We start from the raw sequence: 27,851 nt of genomic DNA on the forward strand, positions 1-27,851 counted from the left end.
CACAGCCAACACGCCACAGGATAACTCACCACCGGACAAAATTTACACTAATCTCCAGGAAATGGCGGAATAAAATCATTAAAGAAAGGATGTAAAAGGAGGGACAAAATGAAATGTGAATGACAAAAAATAAAATAATTCAAAAATTATTTTAAACAATTAAATTGAATACATCAGGGGCCTCCAAACATGGCGACTTTAAGACTTGTGGACTTCAGCTCCCAGAATTCCCCAGCCAGCTATGCTGGCTGGGGAATTCTGGGAGCTGAAGTCCACAAGTCTTAAAGTCGCCATGTTTGGAGACCCCTGGAATACATGATCATATTTTCCACAGATTAATTAAAATCAACTCTCAAAACAGCACCACCACCACCACAGCTAATTAGGACACGACAAAAGTGGTCACCTTGGAAGCAAAAAGAGAATTATGGTTTATTCAGTGCTTTGAGTTTCAGAATAAGCAAACTCTGAACGTATCTTTGCATCACACAAAGGGACATTCCCTGCTCGGAGACACATTTAGATTGAGAATGAAATTCGTTTCAATGAAAAGCTATCCCAATGTAACCCGTATTTCGTTGACACATTTCTCACGACCAGTACATTTCTTTGGCTTAGATGTTGAGTAAAGGATGCAGACTGACAGTCCCGCTGATCAGAAGAACATGGCTGGAAATTGGCCAGCAAAAATAGTATTTTTATTTTTATTTTCAAAAGACCTTACCTTATCCTCCAGTCTAATCAGTCTGGCTCCCATTGTGTAGTAGCCTTTGTCTACCCCCTTTTCTAAAAAGAAAGAAAAGAAACGAAAGGGGGAAAAAAATAGAAGAGGATTTGTGCTTGAATTGCAACCGACTGTGAAATGCAGTAATGTGAAGTTTACAAAAAGCTCATTGCCGATATTGTTACAGTTAGAATATTTTCTGTGAAAAAGATATGCGGATATATTCTAGTATAAGCAAATAGCAATAGCACTTAGACTTATATACCGCTTCACGGTGCTTTTACAGCCCTCTCTAAGCGGTTTACAGAGTTAGGGTTAGAGTTAGGCCCCCAATCATCTGGATCCTCATTTTACCAACCCTGGAAGGATGAAAGGATGAGTCAACCTTGAGCCTCTGCAGTGGTGGGTTGCCCCCGGTTCGGTCCGGTTCTTGCGAACCGGTAGTAAAACCAGGGGGAGGCTCCGCCCAGAGGTGAAATGCTCCCGGTTTGGACCATATCGCCCGATCGGATAGCAATGGAGGCGGGTGGTTCGGAGAACTGGTAGCAAAAATCCCTGCCCCCCCCATGCCCAGCTGAGCCGCGCAATCATCAGAGGCTTTTTTTTTAATTTTTAAAAGCATTTTTTCTACAACCTCTTTGGCTGAAAAAATGCTTTTAAAAGTAAAAAAAAAAAAGCCTATGATGATCGCGCGGCTCAGCTGGGATCATCAGAGGCTTTTAAAAGAATTTTTCTACAACCTCTTCCGCCAAAGAGGTCATAGAAAAAATGTTTTTAAAAGGAAAAAAAGCCTCTGCTGATCAGGGAAGTCAGCTGGGATCGTCAGAGCAGTTTCCAGTTTAACTTTTAATCTAAGACCGACTCCCCTTCTAAAAAAACTCAATAGCTGATGTAAGAGTTAGTTCTGTACCTGGAAGAAACAGGCCGGGCTTTCCCAGGGAATGATCCAGCCTAGAAAAAGAAGAGAAGGGAGATTTTAATTCAGCAGAGTTCAAATAGATTTGAGACTTTTTTTTTTTTTTTTAAAGAAAAGACTTCAATCATATTCTAAGCGAACTCACTCTGATCCAGGAGACAGATTTAATCTGAATTTCTTCCCATGGATTATAATAACCAGATACATTTATTTGGCTGCGATCATAACTCTGCTTAATTTGACTCTGGTCATACCACTTTATAATGCCTTAGTAAGGCCACACCTGGAATACTTACGGTACTAGTAAACGTTTCATACAGGGGTGGGTTTCAGCAGGTTCTGACCAATTCTGGAGAACCGGTAGCGGAAATTTTGAGTAGTTCGGAGAACCGGTAGTATAAATTCTGACTGGCTCCACCCCCATCTATTCTCTGCCTCCCAAGTCCCAGCTGATTGGGAGGAAATGGGGATTTTTCAGTAACCTTCCCCTGCCACACCCACCAAGCCACGCCCATCACGCCATGCCCACAGAACCAGTAGTAAAAATTTTTGAAACCCACCACTGGGTAGATTGCAGGGGTGATACATAAATATAAGTTTATGTCATTTTATTCTATTTTACATATATATATATATGTATTAAATTATTGTATCCTATAACTATTCTATTTTACCCTACTCTCACTTTAAATTGTTTGTTTAGAATTTTATTGGTAACTAGCTGATAACCTGGCGTTGCCCGAGTATTTATTTATCCCAATCCTGTATTAGACAGGAAGAGCAACTTCACCCTGAGCCCTGATTTCGGCAAGAATTAAATTAGTTAAAAATATTTTCCCTCTGCCCCCAGAAGCATCAAGTAAAATGATACCATCTTGTTGTTTTGCTAGCTGATCCATGATCATTTGGTATGCTTTTTTCTGATCTTGGTTTTATTGATCGTGGCCATACATTTGTCCTCAAAAATAATCAAAGCCTTGTTGAAAATGTCCAGACCAAACGTAACTTTTAATGTTGGATTTTCCTCCTTACCAGAGGGAACCCCCTTGTGGAGTACTGTTACCATGACAACTCCACTGTGTTGCACAGTAGAAGCCATTTTAAGGAGTACAGTAGAAGCCATTTTAAGGCACAACAGGCTGTATCTTAACAGAACACCCCCCCCCCCGAGGGGTGTTAGGGGTATCTTAATCCCACAGTATTTCTTTCCAGAGAGTAAGTCATCTGTATATAAAGTTTGCTTGAAATTGCTCAAGGCATTCCAGAGTTATGCTGGAACATACACACACAGCCATTTTAATATATATAGATATGTGTTTGAACCTGTATGTTGATATGGCCTATAAGCTAATCAATAAATAAATATATATTCTAGTAAAGTGACATCAGATCTGTTGTTTCAATGGTTCCTGGTTCTGATGTGCCCACATTCTAATGCCTTGCCAACCGGAAGGAAGATTCAAGAAACTTTCTCACTGTTGGATTCCCATTTCTTCTCTCCACCCCTATTTTGGGACCTGCGTTAAATTCACTCAGAAGGCCACTCCTTTGGGCTGAGAAGATGAAGCTGATTCATATTCTCTGATATCCAGGATTTCCTTGCCCATCATCCTTAGCTTGGTCAAGGATAGGAGACCGTGACAGCCGTAGTCCAAAAAAACAAAACAAAAAACCACAACATCTGAAGGATCCCAGGAAGAATTCTGGGATGAATGAAGAATGTAACTAACCTTCTCTGGAGTTCTTTTATCCTAACCATCATATTGAGGTGTCCTTGAGAGTATTGTTCAATGACGTCACGGACGTCGTAAGGCTTCCGAGCTTGCTAGAGGGAAAAAAAAAATGGGAAAAAAAATAAGCTTAAAAATCATACAGCATATTAATATTACACGTAGCCCTTGATTTAAAACCATTCATTTAGTGACTGTTTGAAATGACAGCAGCACTGGAAAAAGTGGCTTATGACCATTTTTCACATTTAGTTTAGTTTAGTTTACTTTATTGCCATTGCAACTCATACAACAAAATTAAATACCATTTTCAGTGTATATTGTAACAATAAGAATAAAACACAAGCACACAGCCTTCGCATTCTACACAATTGGATTGAAAACCCCTGACACTGCATTAATATTGCACTATACAGTAGAATTCAATATGGTTACTGCCCTGGGATAGCTGTTTTTCAGCCTATTTGTCTTTGTTTTTATTGCCCTGTACCAGAGGTGGGTTTCAGCAGGTTCTGACCAGTTCTGGAGAACCGGTAGTGGAAATTTTGAGTAGTTCAGAGAACCGGTAGTAAAAATTCCGACTGGCCCCGCCCCCATCTATTCTCTGCCTCCCAAGTCCCAGCTGATCAGGAGGAAATGGGGATTTTGCAATAACGTTCCCCTGGAGTGGGGAGGGAATGGAGATTTTACAGTAGCCATCCCCTGCCACGCCCACCAAGCCATGCCCACCCAGCCATGCCACGCCCATCAAGCCACATCCACAGAACCGGTAGTAAAAAAATTTGAAACCCACCACTGCCCTGTGCCGTCTGCCAGATGGTAATAGTTCAAAAAAAAAAAAAAGGGTGGCCAGGATGAGATGGATCTTTAAGAATGTTTTGAACTTTCTTAAGGCAGCGGGAGCTATAAAGCTCTTCCAAGGAAGGGAGAGGGTAACCAATGATCCTCTGGGCATTGATGTTAACCCTGTGGAGCGCTGTCCTATCTGCCAATGTGCAATTGGCAAATCATACACAGGTGCAGTAAGTTAAAATACTCTCTATGTTGCAGCGGTAGAAGGTCACCAGCAGTTTTCCATTCAACTGTTGTTTGCTGAGAAGTCTCAGGTAGTATAATCTCTGCTGGGCCCTTTTGACCAGTACTGCAATTTGAGCGCCCCAGGTCAGGTCCTCTTTTAGGATAACACCCATGAAACTTAAAACTGCCCACTTGCTCCACTCGGTCTCCATTGATAAGCAAGGGCTGGATGTCTGATCTATTCCTTTTATTTACGACCGTTGCAGCATCCACAATGGTCACATCAGGAGTGGGTTCTAAATTTTTTTACTACCGGTTCTGTGGGCATGGCTTATTTTGTGGGCGTGGTTTGATGGTCATGTGAAAATTCTTTAGGATTTAGCAGAGGTATTGGTCTACCAGGCTTTTAACTGCTTGCAGAACTGTACTGGTCTACTCATTTGTTCTTGGAGGCATCGGTCTACTCATTTGTTTTTGGAGGCACTGGTCTACTCATTTGTTTTTGGAGGCACTGGTCTACTCATTTGTTTTTGGAGGCACTGGTCTACTCATTTGTTTTTGGAGGCACTGGTCTACTCATTTGTTTTTGGAGGCACTGGTCTACTCATTTGTTTTTCGAGCACACCGGTCTACCACCACACTGTCGTTTAACACTGATTAGCTATAGGGCAGCCCTTTGAAGCCCCGCGGCAAGAGTTTAAACAGTTTTTTTCCTTCTAACCGATCAGCTGGGACTCAGGAGGCAGCAATAGATTGGGGGCGGGGCCAAATAAAAGGTAAGAATAATGCAGGGGGGGTGGGCAGCTCCCGAACAAAGAGAGCCGGTTCGGTGACGTCATATTGTCACTGCTACTGGCTCGGCCGAACCGGGTGGAACCCACCACTGGGTCACACGATCAAAATTCAGCCAAAATTCAGCCACTTGGCAACTGGTTCATATTTATGACAGTTGCAGCGTCCCGGGGGGGGGCGGGGTGTCACGTGATCCCCTAATGCGACCTCCTGACCAGCAAAGTCAATGGAGAAACCAGACTCACTTAACAACTGTGTTCCAAATTTAACAACTGCAGTGATTCACTTAACAACAGTGGCAAGAAAATGTTACATATTCTAACAGCAGCAAGATTGGCCTTTGCACAAAAATGGAAAAAATAAAGAGAAGAAATATTAGCTAAAACATTAACTTGTGCGGAAACGGGCAGGTTGACTCTGGAACTTAAAGATAAGAATGAAACAGAGTATTACGAAATCTGGAACAAATTTTATTATTGGCCGGACAGGAGGAGGAATGCTGGGATAAAGGACTGTTGACGAGTTGAATGTATAGAAGTTTTTATGTTAGTTTTCTGTGATAGAAAGGAACGGAGTTGGTATTGATGTAACCTTCACAGATGAAAGAATCAACATGTTTAAAATGCGATAGTGTAAAACTTGTATAGAGAAAAGGAATTATATCGATTGCAAGGTAAAACTTGACAAAAATGTTTAAACCGGAGATGTCACGCCATGTCCAATGTTTTTAATTTTTATTATTAATAAAAAAAACTTTTGATAAAAAAAAAACAGTGGCAAGAAAAATCGTAAAATGGGGCAAATGTGGTCATAAATCGAGGACTACCTGTATCACATTTATTTATTTATATGCTTTCTTTGGAGACTCAGGGCGGCTTACAATGCTTTTAAGCAATAGCCTTCATACTTTTGTATATACCTGCTTAGTAGGTCTTTTTGGCCCCCCCCCTTAGCGGTGTTCTTTTTTATACAAAGTCAGCTTATTGCCCCACAGTCCGGGTCCTCATTTTACCTACCTCGGAAGGATGGAAGGCTGAGTCAACCTTGAGCCTGGTGAGATTTGAACTCGCAGTAATTGCAGGCAGCTGGCAGCTAAGTGCTACTTTAACAGTAGTTTAGTCCACTGTGCTGCCACCAGGCTCTTTTTGCTTTAGATCGGGGTGGGTATCCCAAATCCCAGTCCACAGGATTGTCCCGTGTCCCCTTCTGCACTCTCCTGAAGCCCAGTAAGAAAATAAGTGGCATATTGCTGAATTTCTGATTATTCACCACATTTTTGAGGTGGAACAGAAGGAATCTTGGTGCACATTTTTTTTCCCCAAGGGTAAGGGGGGGAAATTGGCTCTCTTCCTTCCAAGTGATGTCACTGCATTGCCATCCAAAGCCCTGTGGGGCTGCAAACAAAGAATTAAAATGTGTGACCTAGAGGAATAACCATTTCCATCCCTGGCTTAGAAGCAAAAGGACCCATCTTTTCCTCAGGACATCAAGAAATTCCTGGAGGGGATGGACAGATCCATGAGCATCCAGGCAGATGCCTGGATTTGACACAACACTGTCAAATAATTTACTAAGAGTATTACTATTATTCTTCTCTTCCTTACTCGTATCTATCTCTTCCCACTTATGACTATAACCATGTTTCTTGTATCTTTCAATTTATATTGTTTTTGATAAGCTTTGATAGCTTATTAGTAACCTTGACTATCACCAAGTGTTGTATCTTTTTATTCTTGATGAATGTAGTTTATTCTCCTTATGTACACTGAGAGCATATACCCCAGGGGTGAAATCCATCAGGTTCTGACAGGTTCTGGAGAACCGGTAACGGAAACTTTGAGTAGTTCGGAGAACTGGTAGCAGAAATTTTAAGTAGTTCAGAGAACTGGCAATACCACATCTGGCAGGCCCCAGAGTGGGGTGGGAATGGAAATTTTGCAATATCCTTCCTCCAGGAGTGGGGAGGGAATGGAGATTTTGCAGTATCCTTCCCCCGCCATGCCCACCAAGCCACGCCCACCAAGCCACACCAAGCCACGCCCACAGAACCTGTAGTGAAAAAAAAATTGGATTTCACCATTGATATACATCGAAGACAAATTCCTTGCGTGTCCAATCACACTTGGCCGATAAAGAATTTTATTCTATTCTATTATTCTATTCTATTTATCCAAAGACAAGGTTTTTTTTTAAAATAAATTACTCTTTTAGTATTTAGCACGTATTAAAAATGTCTCGGTTGATGGCCAACTTGCAGACTTTTCAAAAATATAAATAAATAAGTAAGTAAAACAAAAACAAAAGATTTTCCATCTGTATAGAATTTGGGACAGGCCAAATGGAAGCAAACACGTCTGGTGGGGGTGGGGGGGTGGGGGGGATGGTGGGGGGTAGGGGCCAAAACAGTTTTAAAAACAAAACTCCTAATTTTCATTTGCTTCAATCGGACTGGCTCAGACTTCAAGGACCAGCGGGGTTGGCTGAGACTGAGCACTAAAAAAAAAAAAAGAAAGAAGAAGAAGAAGAAGAAGAGAGAAAACTAAACCTGGTAAATTTCCATAACAATGATACTATTAATGGAGTAAACATAGGAAAGGCATGGTGAGTGGGAAAAGTAACCCTTGGGCTTTTGGTGGTTGGGAATCTGCATAAGCTCAGTAGGGAATCTGGGGCGAGTTAGGTCTCCCTTCTTTTGGCTAGGGTTCAAGAGAGAAGAAGAAAAAAAAAAAGAGGGGTGGGGGGGGAGGAGGAGAAGGTACCCGGGAAAACTCGGTAATTGAAAAATAACTAACAACAGCTCATTAGCCGGATTGTTTGTTTCCACTCTGCCAGAGACTGGGCTAACTATTAGCATGCATTAAGCACCTCCAGTGTGCGATGGGACCATGCTTGGAGTTCAGCCATGGGATCCTAGAAATGGTAGATGAAAGGAGAGAAGGGGGGCGGGAGAAAACAAATCAGGAGAGAGAGAAAGAGAAAGAAAGAAAGAAGAAAGGAAAGGAGGGGAGGGGAGGGGAGGAGAGGAGAGGAACAGAAAGGAAGGGAAGAAAAGGAAAGGAAAGGGAAGGAAAGGAAAGGAAAGGGAAGGGAGGGAAGGGAAGGACAGGAAAGGGAGGGAAGGGAAGGGAAGGGAAGGGAAGGGAAGGGAAGGAAAGGAAAGGAAAGGAAAGGGAGGGAAGGGAAAGAAAGGAAGGGAAGGGAAGGGAAGGAAGAAAAGGAAAGGGAGGGAAGGGAAAGAAAGGAAGGGAAGGGAAGGAAAGGAAAGGGAAGGAAAGGAAAGGAAGGAAAGGGAAGGAAAGGAAAGGGAGGGAAGGGAAGGGAAGGGAAGGGAAGGGAAGGGAAGGGAAGGGAAGGAAGGGAAGGGAAGGAAAGGAAATGGAAGGGAAGGGAAGGAAAGGGAAAGGAAAGGAAAGGGAGGGAAGGGAAAGAAAGGAAGGGAAGGGAAGGGAAGGGAAGGGAGGGAAGGGAAGGGAAGGGAAGGAAAGGAAAGGAAAGGGAGGGAAGGGAAAGAAAGGAAGGGAAGGGAAGGAAAGGAAAGGGAAGGAAAGGAAAGGAAGGAAAGGAAAGGAAAGGAAAGGGAGGGAAGGGAAGGGAAGGGAAGGGAAGGGAAGGGAAGGGAAAGGAAGGGAAGGGAGGGAAGGGAAGGGAAGGGAAGGAAAGGAAAGGAAAGGAAAGGGAAGGAAAGGAAAGGAAAGGAAAGGAAAGGAAAGGAAAGGAAAGGAAAGGGAAGGAAAGGAAAGGAAAGGAAAGGAAAGGAAAGGAAAGGAAAGGAAAGGGAGGGAAGGGAAAGAAAGGAAGGGAGGGAAGGGAAGGGAAGGGAAGGAAAGGAAAGGAAAGGGAAGGAAAGGAAAGGGAGGGAAGGGAAAGAAAGGAAGGGAGGGAAGGGAAGGGAAGGGAAGGAAAGGAAAGGAAAGGAAAGGAAAGGAAAGGGAGGGAAGGGAAAGAAAGGAAGGGAGGGAAGGGAAGGGAAGGAAAGGAAAGGAAAGGAAAGGAAAGGAAAGGGAGGGAAGGGAAAGAAAGGAAGGGAAGGGAAGGGAAAGGAAGGGAAGGGAGGGAAGGGAAGGGAAGGAAAGGAAAGGAAAGGAAAGGGAGGGAAGGGAAAGAAAGGAAGGGAAGGGAAGGGAGGGAAGGGAAGGGAAGGGAAGGAAAGGAAAGGAAAGGGAGGGAAGGGAAAGAAAGGAAGGGAAGGGAAGGGAGGGAAGGAAAGGAAAGGAAGGAAAGGAAAGGAAAGGAAAGGGAGGGAAGGGAAGGGAAGGAAGGGAAGGGAAGGGAAAGGAAGGGAAGGGAGGGAAGGGAAGGGAAGGGAAGGAAAGGAAAGGAAAGGAAAGGGAAGGAAAGGAAAGGAAAGGAAAGGAAAGGAAAGGAAAGGAAAGGAAAGGAAAGGGAGGGAAGGGAAAGAAAGGAAGGGAGGGAAGGGAAGGGAAGGGAAGGAAAGGAAAGGAAAGGGAAGGAAAGGAAAGGGAGGGAAGGGAAAGAAAGGAAGGGAGGGAAGGGAAGGGAAGGGAAGGAAAGGAAAGGAAAGGAAAGGAAAGGAAAGGGAGGGAAGGGAAAGAAAGGAAGGGAGGGAAGGGAAGGGAAGGAAAGGAAAGGAAAGGAAAGGAAAGGAAAGGAAAGGGAGGGAAGGGAAAGAAAGGAAGGGAAGGGAAGGGAAAGGAAGGGAAGGGAGGGAGGGAAGGGAAGGAAAGGAAAGGAAAGGAAAGGGAGGGAAGGGAAAGAAAGGAAGGGAAGGGAAGGGAGGGAAGGGAAGGGAAGGGAAGGAAAGGAAAGGAAAGGAAAGGGAAGGAAAGGAAAGGAAAGGGAGGGAAGGGAAAGAAAGGAAGGGAAGGGAAGGGAAGGGAAGGGAAGGGAAGGAAAGGAAAGGAAAGGAAAGGAAAGGGAGGGAAGGGAAAGAAAGGGAGGGAAGGGAAAGAAAGGAAGGGAAGGGAAGGAAAGGAAAGGAAAGGAAGGGAAGGGAAGGGAAGGGAAGGAAAGGAAAGGAAAGGAAAGGAAAGGAAAGGAAAGGGAGGGAAGGGAAAGAAAGGGAGGGAAGGGAAAGAAAGGAAGGGAAGGGAAGGAAAGGGAAGGAAAGGAAAGGAAAGGAAAGGAAAGGAAAGGGAAGGAAAGGAAAGGAAAGGAAAGGAAAGGAAAGGGAGGGAAGGGAAAGAAAGGAAGGGAAGGGAAGGGAAGGGAAGGGAAGGGAAGGGAAGGAAAGGAAAGGAAAGGAAAGGAAGGAAAGGAAAGGAAAGGAAAGGAAAGGAAAGGAAAGGAAAGGAAAGGAAAGGAAAGGAAAAAGAATAGCTTTTAGCAGTGGGTCTTTATAGCAGCACTCCAATCTGGTGAAATTAAGAGAGCGCTTGGAAACGGGTTTGTTATACTTTCCATTTTTAAAAGCTTAAAAATGATTACATTTTCTGTCCTTTTTTTATTTCTTCCTTCACTGCTGACAGACGCTGACACATCCTTACTTCTGGCCAGCAAAACAGCCAGCCATTGTTTCCGTGGCAGGGGCAGTTCTGCCAGGATGCCTCTGGATTGACTGGCAGGGGTTTTTTTGAGAGCACTTTGTTTCGGGGGGCACCCCTTACGCTCCAGATCTGGACTTGGTTTGTGTGTGTGTGTGTGTGTGTGTGTGTTTTGAGGGGAGGGTTTTTCTTGCTATTGAATCGCGATGGCTCAGAGCCTAGATGTTTACAAAGCTTTTGAAAACAAAACAGGGGGAAGAAAAGAAAAAGAAAAAAAAAAGGCGGGAGGGGTGGGCTATCCAAATGCATAATTAATTTTCTCCTTTCCCAATAAACTTTAATTTTCCAAACCTCCCTTTGTTGGTGCAGAATTAAAGATTTATGCAGTTAAGTAATGCAAAATGAAAAGTGGCCGGGCCCAAGCAAAGGCTTAGAATTAGTCAACCCATAAATAACGGGGAATGAAAGCCACAGAGGAGAGGAGAGGGCATGAAGTTGGCACCTCTCCTCTCGGCTCGTTTTCCGAGTAGCTCTTTTTTAAAAGCATAAACATCAGGAAAAACCGAGGGCTACAGCAAAAACCAGATGGCGACTGAAGTCAGTCGCAGTTCAAGGTGAAGGCCCGACTGCAGGTGATTCCCATGAGGGAAAAGCCCTGTCTAGGATTTGAAAAATAGGGAGGACCTGCTCGCTATCAGCTTTCTTTGACAGAGAGATCACAATATGTATTTTGGTGGTGTTTTGGAACAAGTAAACAATCCCTCCCTCCTTTCCTCCCTCCTCAGTCCTCCCTTCTCTTCTCTTCTCTTCTCCTCCCTTCTTTCTTTCTTTCCTCTTCCCTCCTCATTCCTTCCTTCCCTTCTCCTCCCTCCCTCCCTCCCTTCCCTCACCTCATTCCTTCCTTCCCTTCCCTTTTGCTCCCTCCCTTCCTCATTCCTTCCTTCTCTTCTCCCCCTTCCTTCTTTCCTTCTTTCCCCTCCCTCCTCATTCCTTCCTTCCCTTCCCTTCCCTTCCCTCCCTCCCTTCCTCATGCCTTTCTTCTCTTCTCCCCCTCCCTTCTTTCCTTCTTTCCCCCTCCCTCCTCGTTCCTTCCTTCCTTCCCTTCTCCTCTCTCCCTCCCTTCCTTCCTCCACCTCATTCCTTCCTTCCCTTCCCTTTTCCTCCCTCCCTCCCTTCCTCATTTCTTCCTTCTCTTCTCTTCTCCCCCTCCCCTCTTTCCTTCTTTCCCCTCCCTCCTCATTCCTTCCTTCCCTTCCCTTCTCTTCCCTCCCACCTCATTCCTCCTTTCCCTTCCCCTCCCTCCCTCCTCATTCCTTCCTTCCCTTCTCCTCCCTCCCTCCCTTCCTTCCCCCACCTCATTCCTTCTCTTCTCTTCTCTTCTCTTCTCTTCTCTTCTCTTCTCTTCTCTTCTCTTCTCTTCTCTTCTCTTCTCTTCTCTTCTCTTCTCTTCTCTTCTCCCCTTTCCTTCTTTCCTCTCCCTCATTTCTTCCTTCCCTTCTCCTCCCTCTCTTCCCCATCTCATTCTTCCCTTCCCTTCTCCTCCCTCCCTCCCTCCCTTCTTTCCTTCTTCCCCCTCCCTCCTCATTCTTCCCTTCCCTTCCCTTCCCTTCCCCTCCCTCCTCATTCCTTCCTTCCCTTCTCCTCTCTCCCTCCTTCCCTTCCTCTAAGTCAATAATTTGGCAAGGTAAAGAATAAGGTAGAAAACCCTATTTTTTAAAGCAAAAATATCAGCTAAAGATTCCAGGGAGAAGAACGTGGCAAGAAATCATTTAAATCTGAGGTGTTGGTTAATCTTAGTGTGACTTTATTTCAGGATGAAAGAGTCTAAACTTAGAAAACATCTACAAGTTAGAAAACGTCTACAAGTGTTGCCCGGGTGTGAGGTGTCAAAAGAGTCAAGATGGTGACTACAACTATAAAACCCACACCTCTTCTTTCATATTCTTCCATAATCCTACAGTTTTTAATCTTGGAGATTTCTATCCCTGTTAATCAGATCTGTCCCGCAACCTCAGCAAGATCATCAAACTGAGATCATGTCTACTTTCTTAGTGGGAAGGCTTCTGAAAAACAAAAACAAATTGGACATGGAAAGGATCCGGGAGGTGATCTGGTAGGGAAAGCTATCAGGGCTTTTCTCAGTGGGAACTTTGGCACCCTTGAAACCATTCAGTCTAGATTTGTTAGCGCCATCTTTGCACTTGTCCAAGATGGTACGAGAACTCCTGCCTTGAAGACCTCCAAGGTTCCTTCCAACCACATGACCCTATGATTTTGACCAGTGATGAAATTCAAAGATTTTTACTACCGGTTCTGTGGGTGTGGCTTGGTGGCCGTGGTGTGGCTTGGTGGGTGTGGCAGGGGAAGGATACTGCAAAATCTCCATTCCCACCCCACTCCAGGGGAAGGATACTGCAAAATCCCCATTCCCTCCCCACTCCTGGGGGAAGGATATTGCAAAATCTCCATTCTCACCCCACTCTGGGGCCAGCCAGAGGTGGTGTTTGCCGGTTCTCCGAACTATTCAAAATTTCCGCTACCGGTTCTCCGAACTACTCAAAATTTCTGCTACCAGTTCTCCAGAACCTGTCAGAACCTGCTGGATTTCACCCCTGATTTTGACTCATTCTGCTAATTCTGGTTGTATGGCTCTATGATTCTGACTCATTCTGCTCATTCTGGCCTACATTACCTGAAATTTCCTTCGAGCTACAAAATACTGCATCCTCCTTATGACCTTGACAGCCGCACGATGGGTTTCTGTTAACCTGGGGAAAAAAAATAAAGAATGCACACACTTTAAAATGTTTTTAAATTTAAAAAAAATCCCTCCCATTTTCTCCAACAAGTGGCTGCGTGTGGATGTATGTGTCCGTGTATCTATGCCTATATCTACATCTCTAGCTATAGTATGTCTACCTCTTTATATTTTTCTCATTTTTGAAATCATTTTTGGACAGTATTTCTCAATTTCTGCCAGCTGCATCCACTGAGTTCAGAATCAATACATCTATGGTTCATATTGAAAATCTGTTAAGGTGAGAAGCAGAAGTAATTCTGTGCTCAGAAGTATTTACTGCGGCAGCAGCTAAAAAAGCCAGTGCAATCCCAGGCTGCTTTAATAGAGGGATAGAATCAAAAGAGCCTTGGTAGTACAGTGGTTTAATGCACCCTGTTATTAACACAGCTGCCTGCAATTTCTGCAGGTTCGAATCTTACCAGGCTCAAGGTTGACTCAGCCTTCCATCCTTTCTAAGGTAGGTTAAATGAGGACCCAGTTTGTGGGGGCAATAAGCTGACTTTGTATAAATATACAAAAGTATGAAGGCTATTGCTTAACGCATTGTAAGCCGCCCTGAGTCTCCGGAGAAGGGCGGCATATAAATCAAATAAAAATAAATAAATAAATAAAATAAAAAAATCACGTGAAGTTCTAGTACCGCTTTACAAAGCCTTAGTAAGACCACACTTGGAATAGAGCATCTAGTTTTGGTCACCCCATTATAAAAAAGACGTCGAGGCTCTGGAAAGAGTGCAGAGAAGAGCGACAAGTGTGATCGGGCACTGGAGGCTAAAACATAGCATTGTGGAGGTTTTGTAGACCTCAACCTTATCTGCTTACAAAATGCGTCAAACAAACAAGCCAGAGGAGTTTAAAACAAACTAATTTAATAAAACAAACAAAAGAAAATCTATAAAAGAATATCAGTAGTCATCTCCCTTTCAGCAATGTCCATTCAGCTCTTTTTGGAGTCGCTCCATGCGATTGGAGCCCGGGTCTTCCTTCCTCAGAAGGAGGCTTCGGTGACTTCAGCTCTTGTCTCTGACCTGGGAAGCATTTTTCCCGCTGGAGAGCAGTTCCTTATATACCATGTTAGTGTCGGTTAAAAAAGCCTTGGAAATTCAAAATCAGGAGCTGCGCTCTGATTGGCCGATTCAAATATCCAAACCAGAAGCCAATCAATAGGCACGGCAAACGGTGAGAGAAGTTTTCTCTCACACATAGGAACAGAAATTGGGTGTCAACCCTGAAGCTGTTTGCTATGGGTGTATTACTTGGACACTGGGTATGTCTAGTCTAGTGAAAAGAAGAGTGACATGATAGCAGTGTTCCAATATTTGAGAGGGTCCTACAAAGATGAGTGGGTCAGATTATTTTCCAGAGCACCAAAAAGCAAGATTAGAAACAATGGAAAATAACCAAGGAGAGAAGCAACCTAGAACTAAGGAGAAAATTCCTAATGATCAGAGCAATCAACCAAAGGAATAGCTTGCCTCCAGAAGTTGTGGGTGCTCCTTCATTGGAGGCTTTCTTTTCTTTCTTTCTTTTCTTTTTTTTCTTTTTGGTTTTAAATGTTTTATTGTTAAGAAATTATAATAATACAATTTTTTATCCATCCGGTTACATGGTGTAGGAAAAGGAAATAAATAAAAATACAAATGTTTGTACATGTAGATAATCTTTGCTACACGGTTACATGGTATAAAAATGTATACTTATATCATTCTTAATGTATATATATATATAATGGGTCTTTAAAGGTAAATTAATAAATACATAAGTCATATCTTTGGCTTACCTATGTAACCTTTCCTTACCTCGTTATATTTTCTACCATCTACAGTACATCTTCTCTTTCTATTTCATTTAACTATTTCTTGTACTCACTCTGGTCTCTTTCATTTTTTATTTCATTTTCCTCTTCTCTAACCACCTGTACCACTTGTCCCACACGCTATAATAATCAGAATCTTCTCTATCATTAATTTCTAGCGTTAATTTATTCATCTCGGCACATTCTTTCTTTTTCTTTTATTAGATTTATATACCGCCCTACTCCCGAAGGACTCAGGGCGGTGAACAGGCACAAAATAAAATACATAAATACAAAAGTTAAAAGATATAATTAAAACCAGATTAAATAATTTAGCCCAAGACAATTTAAAAAATCCCAATAATTTAAAACAAATTACAATTTTGATGTAAAAGAATTTTAAAACGGGGGAGAAAATTAGGCCAGGCCGGCTTGCTGGAATAGAAGAATCTTAAGAGCACGGCGGAAAGTGCGTAGATCCGGGATCCTCCGTATCTCTGGGGGGAGCTCGTTCCAGATAGTGGGTGCCCCCACAGAGAAGGCCCTCCCCCTGGGGGCCGCCAGTCGACATTGTTTAGCTGACGGCACCCGGAGGAGCCCCTCTGTATGAGAGCGTACCGGCCAGTGGGAGGCTGCTTGTGGTAGTAGGCGGTCCCGTAAATAACTTTCAAAAAGAGGCTGGACAACCACTTGTCTGAAATGGTATAGGCTCTCCTGCTTCAGCAGGGGGTTGGATTACAAGACCTCCAAGGTCCCTTCCAACTCTACGTTCTATGAACTCTTACCCTACGCTTACTACTCCCTCTAAACTAAGCAACCAAGGGAAGAGTTCTCCAGCCCATGAATTCGATGAACAGGCTCCCCCATGGATTAGTGTTTGCAACTCAAGGTAGCCCTTCCTTTCGATTAAGCCAAATCTTTTCGTTATCTCTGCATGCCCTGGAAAGGAGGAGAGGTCGCCATGAATGCAAGTTATATGCAGTACTTGCACCCTAATAACGTTTGCGGTGGGGGTGTTTCTGAAAATTCACTATTTTTAATAGAAGTAAGCCAGTATCTGTTAACATGTTGGGAACAGTGGTGGGTTGCCCCCGGTTCGGACCGATTCGCAAGAACCGGTAGTAAAACCGGCGGGAGGAGGCTCTGCCCAGCTTCTGCACATGTGCAGAAGAGCGCACGCAGGTGCGATGCGAACCAGTAATAAAGGTAAGTAGAACCCACCCCTGGTTGGGACCAGTGGTGAAATCCAAATTTTTTTACTACCGGTTCTGTGGCCATGGCTTGGTGGGCGTGGCAGGGGAAGGATACTGCAAAATCTCCATTCCCTCTCCACTCCAGGGGAAGGATACTGCGAAATCCCCATTCCCCACTCTGGGGCCAGCCAGAGGTGGTATTTGCTGGTTCTCCGAACTACTCAAAATTTCTGCTACCAGTTCTCCAGAACCTGTCAGAACCTGCTGGATTTCACCCCTGGTTGGGACACATAAGAAGAAAGAGCGTTTCTGGACTTCTGGATTTCATCTCTAAGATTACTGAATTTTGATTACTGAAGTTGGGTTTGTTTGGTTACGATTTAACCCCCTGTGTGAATCCCAACACTTGTGTTTTGCAAACCATAACATATGGCAGTAGTTAGCAGTCATTTTTTTTTTTTTATTTGATTTATATGCCGCCCTTCTCCGGAGACTCAGGGCGGCTTACAATGCGTTAAGCAATAGCCTTCATCCTTTTGTATATTTATACAAAGTCAGCTTATTGCCCCCACAACTGGGTCCTCAATTTCATGCCGTAAAGGTAAAATCTCTCTTGAATCACCTTCGACTCTCAATTTTATTAAATTTATTTATTTATTTATTATAAATTTATTAACATTAGGACCCACATTCTTTCTGCTTTACATAAATGACCTTTGCAATCGCATTATAAGCAACTGCGTCCTCTTTGCTGAGGACGTAAAACTATTCAACACCACTGATAATGCTGCAGCCCTACAAAGGGACCATGACTATGTGTCAGAATGGCAACTCCAAATCTCAACCAACAAATGCTCTGTCTTACACATTGGCAACAAAAATCAGAACACTAAATACAAGCTGGGCGGATATGACCTCGTAGACAACTCTCACTCTGTCAAGGACCTTGGAGTACCCATCTCTAATGATCTAAGCGCCACTGTAACCACATTGCCAAAAAGGCATTAAGAGTTGTTAACCTAATTTTGCAAAGCTTCTTCTCTGGTAACATTGTACTGCAAACTAGGGCATACAAAACCTTTGCCAGACCAATTCTCGAATACGGCTCATCTGTCTGGAATCCACACTGTACATCGGACATTAATACAATTGAACAAGTCCAGAGGTATTTCACTAGAAGAGTCCTCCACTCCTCTGCTCACAATAGAATCCCTTATGCCACCAGGCTTGACATTTTGGGCTTGGACATTTTGCAGAACGATGCAACCTCTGGTCTGACCTACTAAGCATAGTACATGAAATTGTCTGCTACAACGTCCGACCTGTCAATGACTACTTCAGCTGGGCCCTATCCAGTGGTGCGATTAAGCCAGTGGTGGGTTCCTCCCGGTTCGGTCCGGTTCGGCCGAGCCGGTAGCGGTGACAATATGAAGTCACCGAACCGGTTCTTTCCCCCTGCCCTCCCACCCCCCACCCCCCACCCCCCCACGTTATTCTTACCTTTTATTTGGTCCTACCCCCAATCTATTGCTGCCTCCTGAGTCCCAGCTGATGACTAGAGGGAAAAAAACTGTTTAAAATCTTGCCGCGGGGCTTCAAAGGGCCGTCCTACAGCTGATCAGTGTTAAAAGCAAACAAATGAGTTGGGTCGTAAGTGCGAGGACTGGTCGTAAGTGCGAGGACCTTCCAGAAATGACTCTGACCAGCTAGCCACGCCCACCTAGTCACATGACCTCAAAGCCACACCCACAAAATAAGCCATGCCCACAGAACCGATAGTAAAAAAAATTAGAACCCACCCCTGGATTAAGCTAGAAACAACACCAGAATATTTCCTTCCTGCATTCCTTACAGGATTAGCCCTGTAAAGTGAAAAAAACAAAAAACAAAATAAGATTTCTTCCAACAACCAGTTCTACGAACTGCTTAGAAAGTTAACAAGCAGTTCTCCCAAATAGGTGTGAACTGGCTGAATCCCACCACTGGCCCTATCCAAGAAAATGCAATTCAGTTGACAAGAAAAATAAGGTTTTACACTTAAGCAAGACAAAGCAAACACACATGTATAGAATAGGTGATACCTAGCTCTACAACAGCAACTATTAGAGGGATCTAGGAGTCCTAGTGGACCACCACTTAAATATGAGCAGCAGTGTGCTGCAGCTACCAAACTAGCCAATGTCATTCGAGGCTGCATCAACAGAGGCAGAGGTAGTATCTAACCAGTTCATACCAGTTCGGTCAAACCGGTAGTGGCAACTGCCACCCATTCGCCCGGACATAATGCCGTCTGATTTAGCCATGTTTTCAAGGCTGGGCGCATGCGTGGAAGACGTGCATGCCAGCATGCACGGAAGGCCAGGCACATGTGCGGACGGCATGGACACGCGAAGTGAGCCTGCACACGGCGAACCAGTGTGCCGTGGTACACTGGTAAGAATATTGGAAACCCACCACTGAACAGAGGGACAGTATCAGGGTGAGTATCAGTTGTGGTCACCCATGATACAAAAAAGATGTCGAGACTCTAGAAAGCATGCAGAAAGAGCAACAAAGATGCTTAGGAGACTGGAGGCTAACCGTGAACAGGTGGAGGAATTATTGTGGGTATGTCTAGTCTAACGAAGAGAAGGGTTAGAGGTGACATGATAGCAATCTTCCAATATTGGAGGGGCTGCCACAAAGAAGTGGGGATCAAACTATTCTCCAAAGCGCCTGAGGGCAGGACAAGAAGCAACGGATGGAAACTTATCAAAGAGAGATCCAACCTAGAACTCAGAAGGAATCTCCAGTCAGTGAGAACAATTAATCAGTGGAACGACTTGCCTCCAGAAGTTGCAGGTGCCTAGTCCGATAGGAAGAAAAAGAAAAAAACCCTCAATGTTTACCCTGCCTTGATTGTCTTTAGTGTAAGAAGTAAAGAATCGTTCAGACTTTCAAGATTCTGTTATATCCCGGGGTGGGGCTGCTGGGGGTTCGCAGGGGTTCAGGAAAACCTCTAGCTAAGATTCTGTGCAGTTTGGACAACCCCCAAATCCCACTCCTTGCTGGCCCTGCCCACCCCGCCCTGCCCCTCTCAGGAGTCCTCCGCGGCCTGTTTTGGATGCAGGGAGCATGTGGAGGCTCGGGGAGGATGAAAAACGGGCCTACCGGAAGTTTGGGAAGGCCCGTTTCTGGCCTCCAGAGGGCCTCCGGAGCCTGAGGAGGCTGTTTTTGCCCTCCCGGAGGCTCGAGGAAAGCCTCCAGAGCCTGGGGAGGGCAAAAACGCCCCCCCGGCCATGGTGCAGGAGGCCGATTAGACTACACCCACCATGGCCACCGAGCAGAGAACCCCTTGCTAAAATTTTTGAAACCCACCCCTGGTTATATCCTTGAACAATGATGTTCCAGCTGTTCATGTTGATTCCTGATCTGGTCCACCTCGAAGGACGATGCTTCCCAATTCTTCATTCTTCACAGATTAAAAACAAGGGAAACCCTGAAGTGCCTTAAATTAAATTAAAGCGTAGAGCAATCTCAGGCTGCTTCAATTGGTATGGTCTATCTCCTCTGCATCATCACCATAGTTGTTGTACCTTCCAAAAAATGTTAAGCTTATTTTCTGCCAGATACCACAAGGTTCCCTCCTTGCTTGAGAGTAAAGGAACACTGTCCTATGGATTCACCGTAGAAGAATTTTCAACTACCTGGGACCATATATCTATAAATATTAGCCCGTGTAATTAAAGGGTCAGTTTTACTTCTTTACAGAAGACTGTAAAGACTTGTTCAAACAAATACATTTATAGCGAAATATCTTCCTATGCAGGGCAGAGAACAAGGTTCTCATTGATGCCTTCTCAAAATATGCAGCAGGGAAGTGAATCTTAGATTGATTTAAAAGAGATAAAACTTTCACCTTGAGTCGATGAATCTCAAATTAGCAAAGGCCTCTCCGCTTACATAAATATTGCGGCTGAACCCTACGGTGCAGACAAGTCAAAGGCAATTTCTATCTCCATAGGATTACCATATTTTTCGGATTATAAGATGCACCTGACTATAAGACGCACCTAAATTTAGAAGAGGAAAACAACAAAAAAAGGTTTTTGGCCTCCACGCACCCTATTTTCGAGCCATTCTTTGGGCCCTTTTCCAGCCTTTTTTGGGCCTGTTTTCGAGGCTTTTTTCGGCCCAATTTTTCTGAAAAAAAAAAACAGGCTCTGGCTTCTGTGTTTTGACTGTAATTTATGCTCAAAACTACCTTTTCGTTTTAGTACTTTTGTTTCATACTGATCAAGATTCCATTATTTTTCTGCTCTGGTCTGGCCGCCTTTAAACCACAGTATATTTTCAGACCTCCGGAGTAGTAAGTCCAACATGTACTTTTCCATAAATCCACAGGCTGATGACATGCTTATCTCAATCCCTTCAATTGAAACCATCTACTCAATGTTCAGCAAGCGACTGGGATTTGACTAACTCTCCTCACGAAAGCATGGGCTTGAAGAGAAAGAGAGGGGGCTTTGAGGATGTAGGGTTCAAGGCCTCTGGGTGTGAACTCACTCCAGTTTCTTGATCATCTCTAGATATAGAGCACTATAGAGCACTGCACACCAAAACAACTAGACACAAGAACAGTTTTCCCCCCGAACGCCATCACTCTGCTTAAACAAATAATTCCCTCGACACTGTCAAACTATTCACTAAGTCTGCATTACTATTAATCTTCTCATCGTTCCTATCACCCATCTCCTCCCACTTATGACTGCATGACTGTAACTTTGTTGCTTATATCCTTATGATTTATATTGATTGTTTCCTAGTATGATTTGATGCCTGTGACTATCATTAAGTGTTGCACCTTATGATTCTTTTTTTTTTGTTTAAAAGTACAAACAAGACAAAACGAGTAACAACAAAACATACAAAACATGTAAACAAAGAGTTCGAGTATACATTTTGTCAAAGGTATCTCAATATTTAATTTTTAAATATTTTTTAGTATTTTATATATTCAATTTTTAAAAATTGGTTTAAATAGTTTGGGGTTTTAATTTGTCCGGGCCAAAATTATTTAATTTGTTTTTAATTCTATTTTTAAATTTTGTATGTATGTGTTTTATTGTTTGGCTGTGCACCGCCCTGAGTCCTTCGGGAGTAGGGTGGTATAGAAATCAAATAAAATAAATAAATAAATAAATAAATAAATAAATAAATAAATAAATAAACAAACTGTAATACATGTTCTTATTTGTGTTTTGACTCTTCCTTGTTTGTTCTTACTCATCTATCTATTTTTATGATTCACTGTTAACTTATGTTAGTGATTTATGTTCCTGTTTGTGTAACTCCAGTTGCTCCCTATTCTTTTTTCCTTTTTCTATTTTCTAACCAAGTGTACCACTTTTCTCATACTAGATAGTAGTCGTGTTCTTCTTTATCTTGTAGTTCCTTTGTGAGTCTGTCCATTTCTGCACATTCCATGATTTTACTAATTACTCTATCTTCTGTTGGTGTGTCACTACTCTTCCAATTTTGTGCAAAAATTATTCATGCTGCTGTTGTTATATGAATGATTAAGTATTTTATTTCCTTTTCATATTGTCCATTTATTATACCTAATAGAAAGGTTTCCGGCTTCATTTCTAATCTTCGTTGTGTGATTTCTTCTACTTGTGTTTTGATCATTTGCCAGTATTGTTTTGTTTTTGGGCAGGTCCACCACATGTGATAGTAGGTTCCTTTATAAAGTTTACATTTCCAGTATGTTGGAGAGGTGTTGGGAAACATTCTTGCCAGTCTGGCCGGTGGGAGGTGCCATCTGTAGAACATTTTGTACAGATTCTCCTTATATGGTACCGACATTGTTAATTTATAATTTATTGTCCATAGTTTTTCTCAATTATCTAATTGAATATTGTAGCCAAAATTCTTTGCCCAAGTTATCATGTTTTCTTTGACCACCTCTTCTTCTAATTTGTATCCTCGTAAATAATTATAGACTTTTTAAATCAATTTATCCTGTGATCCTTGTAAAATTTTATCTAATTCGTATTGGCCTTTTTGGAATCCAAATTGAGCCAAATCTTTCTTATATTTTGATTTTATTTGTAGATATGGCCACCAGTCGATATCCATACCCATCTCCTTCAATTCTTTTCTTGTTCTTAATTCCCCTCGGTTATTTAGTAAATCTTTGTAAGTTCTCATTTTGGTGATGTCCATAGCATTGGGATAGATCTGGGCTTCCATAGTTGATAGCCATTCTGGGATCTTATTGTAGTGTATAGTGTAGTGTAGTGTGATATAGTGCTTGTCTGACGATGTGTCTCTGAAAATATCCATGCTGTTTATCGGTGCCCTCCCACAGAAATGCATGCCATCCTCGTTGTAGGTCAAATCCTTCCAAAGTCAATAATCTTTTATTTTTGAGTTCCATCCAGTCCTTGATCCAAATTAGTGCTGATGCTTTATAATATGTCTCCCAGTCCGGTAGTGCCAGTCCTCCTCTTTCTCTTGTATCCTGTAGATGTTTTACTTTAATTCTTGCTTTCTTCCCTTGCCATATGTAATCTGCTATTAATTTATTAAAATCCTTAAAGAAGTTCTTTCCCGGTTTTATTGGAATCACTTGGAATAAGTATAAAATTCTAGGTAGAACATTCATTTTAATTGAGACGACTTTTCCCAAAAGAGATAATTGTAGTTTTTTTCCAAATTTCTAAATCTTTTTTAATTTGTCTTGCCAATTTATCATAATTATCTTCTCTAATTGATGAGTTTTTATTGGCGAGCCATATTCCTAGGTATTTTACCTTCTTTGTCGTTTGTATATCTAATTGGTCTTCTAATTCTTTTTCTTGTTGATTAGTAAGATTTTTTGTTAGTATCTTTGTTTTTTGTTTATTGACTTTGAGTCCCGCTACACTCCCGTATTTTTCTATTTTGTCTAATAATTTAGTGCCAGTTGTTATCGGTTGTTCTATGATGAATACCATGCCATCGGCGAAGGCTTGGAGTTTGTATTCTTCCCCTTTGATTTTCAGACCTTTTATTTCTTTATCTCTTCTGATCTCCTTTGTTTCCTAGTATGATTTGATGCCTGTGACTATCATTAAGTGTTGCACCTTATGATTCTTGATGAATGTATCTTGTCTTTTTATGTACACTGAGAGCGTATGCACCAAAGGCAAATTCCTTGTGTGTCCAATCACACTTGGCCAATAAAGAATTCCTGTTCTGTTCTGTTCTGTTCTGTTCTGTTCTATTCTATTCTATTCTATTCTATTCTATTCTATTCTATTCTATTCTATTCTATTCTATTCTATTCTATTCTATTCTATTCTATTCTATTCCAATCCATTCCATTTCTACTCTACTCTACTCTACTCTATTCTATACCAATTGGGTAAGGTCATTTTCATGGCACCTGAAGGGCCACTGTCAGCTGTCATTAATCATTCTCTGTATTCTCCAAGATTCTCTACCCTTAAGACTTTTCCTTTTCTAAATACTTTTGTACTCGTGCAATCTTTGGGATTATTCCAAGTCTACTGATACCTCCCTCCTGGAGTGTGAACAGTGCCATTGTGGATACCAAACAATGAGTTTATTATTCCTGTACCCAGTGAGGCAAGGAGAAAAGAGATGAGTGGAATTTCCAGAAAGATCATGTACTAAATTCACTGTACCCAAGCCACAACCAGAAGGAAGGAATCTAAATGGAAAGTCCCTTGCTTTAGTGTTCGAGAAGGAAGTGATATGACCCCAAACTATATTTATTAAGCCTCCAAATCCATATGCTTTTCTTCTGCTGAACTATATCTAGTCTACTGAAAAGAAGGAGTAGGGGAGACATAATAGCAGTTGTTAGGATATGGTTTGAGCCTAACAAGTTGTCCAGTCAATATATGTGTTCTGTGACTTTAATATGAATATGTATTGTGTGACTTTAAAGTTTTCCTGCTGATTCATTGTAATGCTGAGTCATGCTGTAATTAGTTGTGAACGTATTTAAGAAAGGTACTGTACCGTATTCAGTTGATGATAAGCTACCATAGTGTGTGGAGTTGCTATCCATTGTGCTATCATCATTGGATGGATCTGCTACCATCGTGGTTTGTTACCAGAGTGAGTTTGTTATTCTAACCAACTACTGTTTGTGTGGTAAGAAGAGTTTCTGTATCACTGGACTGATTTAACTGGCAAAGACTTGGATTGATTTAAAGACTATGAGATTGTTTTTTCACTATAAAGTAAACTTTTGATAAACCAGTTTGCATATCTCTTATTCATTGCTCTCAGCAACATTTCTCTGTGCTCTACTGGTTGGTAACACAACAACAATATCCTTAACAGCAGTGTTCCAATATCTCAGGGGCTGCCACAAAGAAGAGGGAGTCAAACTATTCTCCAAAGCACCTGAGGGCAGGACTAGAAAGAATGGGTGGAAGCTAATCAAGGTGAGAACCAATCTAGAACTAAGGAGAAATTTCCCAACAGTGAGGACAATCAACCAGTGGAACAGCTTGCCTTCAGAAGTTGTGGGATGCTCCATCACTGGAGGCTTTTCAGAAAAGACTGGGCAGCCATTTGTCTGGAATGGTAGAGGGTCTCCTGCTTGAGCAGACAGTTGGACTAGAAGACCTCCAAAGTCCCTTCCAACTCTGTTATGCCTCTCTGTCTTCTTTTTAACACCCTCCTTCTCAAGCTTACAACCAGTAACCAAGTCAAAACATTGACAGCTGACCTTGGTTTAGCAACTGGACTTCTGAATCCTGTCCCCTTTCTTCAGAAAGTGAATCTTAACTGCAGGTCAGTCTGTAGGCCAACTCAGCTTTAGGTCATGGCCCCCCTGGGCATTTCAACCCAGCTTTTAAACAAATTATCTGGCTGGACACCAAGATAAATAAATAAACCTCTAAATTTCCATGCCTTTCAACTCTTGCATTGACTCATCCTTTAGCCCAGGGAAATTTTACTGGGAAGCAGAGCACAATTGCTGAGATCCTTTGAAAATGTTGACTATGGCCCTCAGAATCTTCCTAATGCATCTGCAGAACTGCAATTTTTAAAAGAAGGAAAATCATTATGTAGATGTGAAGTGCTAATTGTACTAATTGTATTTTAATCCACGAGTGGCAGTTCTCCCTCTCCCTGTCTCTTTGCTTCTCTCTCTCCAAAGAGAGACAATCAGATATATATCTATATCTCTATATCTCTATATCTATCTATCTATCTATCTATCTATCTATCTATCTATCTATCTATCTATTCCAAACATTTTTATATACAAATAAATATATTTATTCATTTTACCAACCTTGGGAGGACCTTGGGATCAGTTAAGACTCCTACTTGGAGTCAGGTAAGTGTCCAGCGAATTCAAAGGGGGTTGGACTTAATCCACTTGTGTCTACGTAGGGATTCTAGGCTGATTCATCTTTTAACTCTGCTCCCAGGTTCACGGCTGGACTGCTGAGGGTTCGCAGGGGTTCGGGAGAACCTCTAGCTAAGATTCTGTGAAGTTCGGATGGCCAATGAGACATTGGGGAATAAAGAGCGGAAAGGGAGGAGTTTGGAAGGAGATGCCAGTTCTGGCTGCACCAAGAGTTCAGGAATGACGTAGTTAATTCTTAAATAAAGAAAAGTTTCATCAAAGACTTTGCGTTTGAGAATGAAGTTTATTTGAGATAACACTGAATCCTGACACGGAGAACCCCCAAATCCCACTCCCTGTCCACCCCTCCCCTCCCCTGAGTCCACAGCCTGTTTTGGATGCAGGTAAGTGTAGGGCTTGGGGAGGGTGAAAAACGGGCCTACTGGAACTTCAGGAAGGCCGGAAACGGGCCCATTTCCAGCCTCCAGAGGGCCTCCGGAGTCTGGGGAGGCCATTTTTGCCCTCCTGGAGGCTCGAGGAAAGCCTCCAAAGCCTAGGGAGGGCAAAAATACCCCCACGCATGGTGCAGGAGGCTGACTAGGCCACACCCACCATGGACATGCCCATCCCCACCCAGCAACTGGGCAGAGAACTCCTTGCTAAAATTTTTGAAGCCCACCCCTGCCCAGGTTCTGCCACTCTCCTACCCTCTGTTGCAAAGCTCCAGATGACCAATAAGTGGCAGGAACAGGGATAGACGCGGTCTAACCTCTGCTGCCATCTAGTGGCTGTCTGAATTTAGTCTATTTTGAGAGCATTTGGTTATCTTTTTCTTAAACTTTCAGCAAAGTAAATGAATGAGTTTGTATTTTGAGCTTACAGACACTGATTTATCACAATTATCTCGCACAGATGGGAATTTTCACAATGGTAGTAAACATTAAATCAGTTCACTGTGGTGCTAGAATGCTCTTGTAATTTAAATATTTTTTTAAAATTAAGTAAATGTCTATGGAGATTCTCAGTCATCTAGGTCATGGTTATCCCAAAGCTTTTTTTTTCCAAGAGGCAACTTTTCAAGAGAAGTGAAATGTCTTCAAATAAAAACCAGAAGGTCCAGTTGCCTCTTGAAAAAAAGCACCTTTGGAATTAAAATTAAGCATTTAATTTTTTTTTTAAACCAACAGGTTTTGAAGCAGCCAAGTTCCACTACCTGCACATCCAAAGCCTTAGTCTTGGACACAGGGATTGCTCTTCTGTCAATGACCCAGGACATATATCCTTCAGGAGGTGAGTGTTCAGAATGGCGAGGAACCTATAACCATAACACTGACCTTCCTGTCGGGCTGCCATGCTATTTCTGCCTTGGATATGCCTTCAGAATTGCCAATTTCAGCAGAACTGTAGACAGGAAAGAGTAATGCAAGCCACCATGTGGAATGCCAACTTATCTGGCTGGTTACTTGATTTATCTAATTTCAAGAGGCAGCAGACAAACCCACTGATCAAAATAGCTACCGAGCAGAAGAAATGAGGTCTGGAATTCTAGAGAGACACTTGAAGAATCTCATGAGGATGTTAGTGGCCCTTTGCTCTTTGGGTTAAAGCCTAAAACCTCTGACCTCCTCCTCCTTCTTCCCCTCCTCCTCTTCCTCCTCCTCCTCCTCCTCTTGGAGTGCCAAGATCCCAACCTTGCATTTAGTACAGCAATGCACTTCTGACTTAGCAGAAATCCATTTCTTCTTCTTCTTCTTCTTCTTCTTCTTCTTCTTCTTCTTCTTCTTCTTCTTCTTCTTCTTCTTCTTCTTCTTCTTCTTCCTCCTCCTCCTCCTCCTCCTCCTCCTCTCCTCTCCTCCTCCTCCTCCTCCTCTTATTTTATTATTTTATTATTCATATTTCCATGCCACCCACTCTCCGAGGACTCTAGGTGGCTTACACCAAAGACAGTATACTAAATAGCATATTGCCCCCAACAATCTGGGTCCTCATTTTACCCACCTCGGAAGGATGGAAGGCTGAGTCAACCTTGAGCCGGTGAGATTTGATCCGCTGATCTGCTGAACTAGCAGTCAGCTGAAGTAG

General features: G+C 42.7%; 1 protein-coding gene across 1 annotated transcript in view; it reads right to left on the minus strand.

Moving 5' to 3' along the window:
* Positions 1 to 382: 382 nt before the first annotated feature.
* LOC117678907 (potassium voltage-gated channel subfamily KQT member 1-like) overlaps positions 383 to 27,851 on the minus strand; it is a 128,052-nt gene continuing 100,583 nt past the window's right edge. The window contains exons 13-17 of the mRNA XM_087874332.1: positions 13,313 to 13,388; positions 3,371 to 3,465; positions 1,635 to 1,675; positions 725 to 786; positions 383 to 406 (exon numbers count right to left, since the gene is read on the minus strand). Coding sequence (XP_087730458.1) covers positions 383 to 406; positions 725 to 786; positions 1,635 to 1,675; positions 3,371 to 3,465; positions 13,313 to 13,388 — 298 coding nt within the window. The remainder of the gene's footprint in view (positions 407 to 724; positions 787 to 1,634; positions 1,676 to 3,370; positions 3,466 to 13,312; positions 13,389 to 27,851) is intronic.

Source organism: Pantherophis guttatus, chromosome 7 (genome assembly GCF_059756535.1).
Source record: "Pantherophis guttatus breed Tessera chromosome 7, ASM5975653v1, whole genome shotgun sequence".
NCBI lineage: Eukaryota > Metazoa > Chordata > Lepidosauria > Squamata > Colubridae > Pantherophis > Pantherophis guttatus.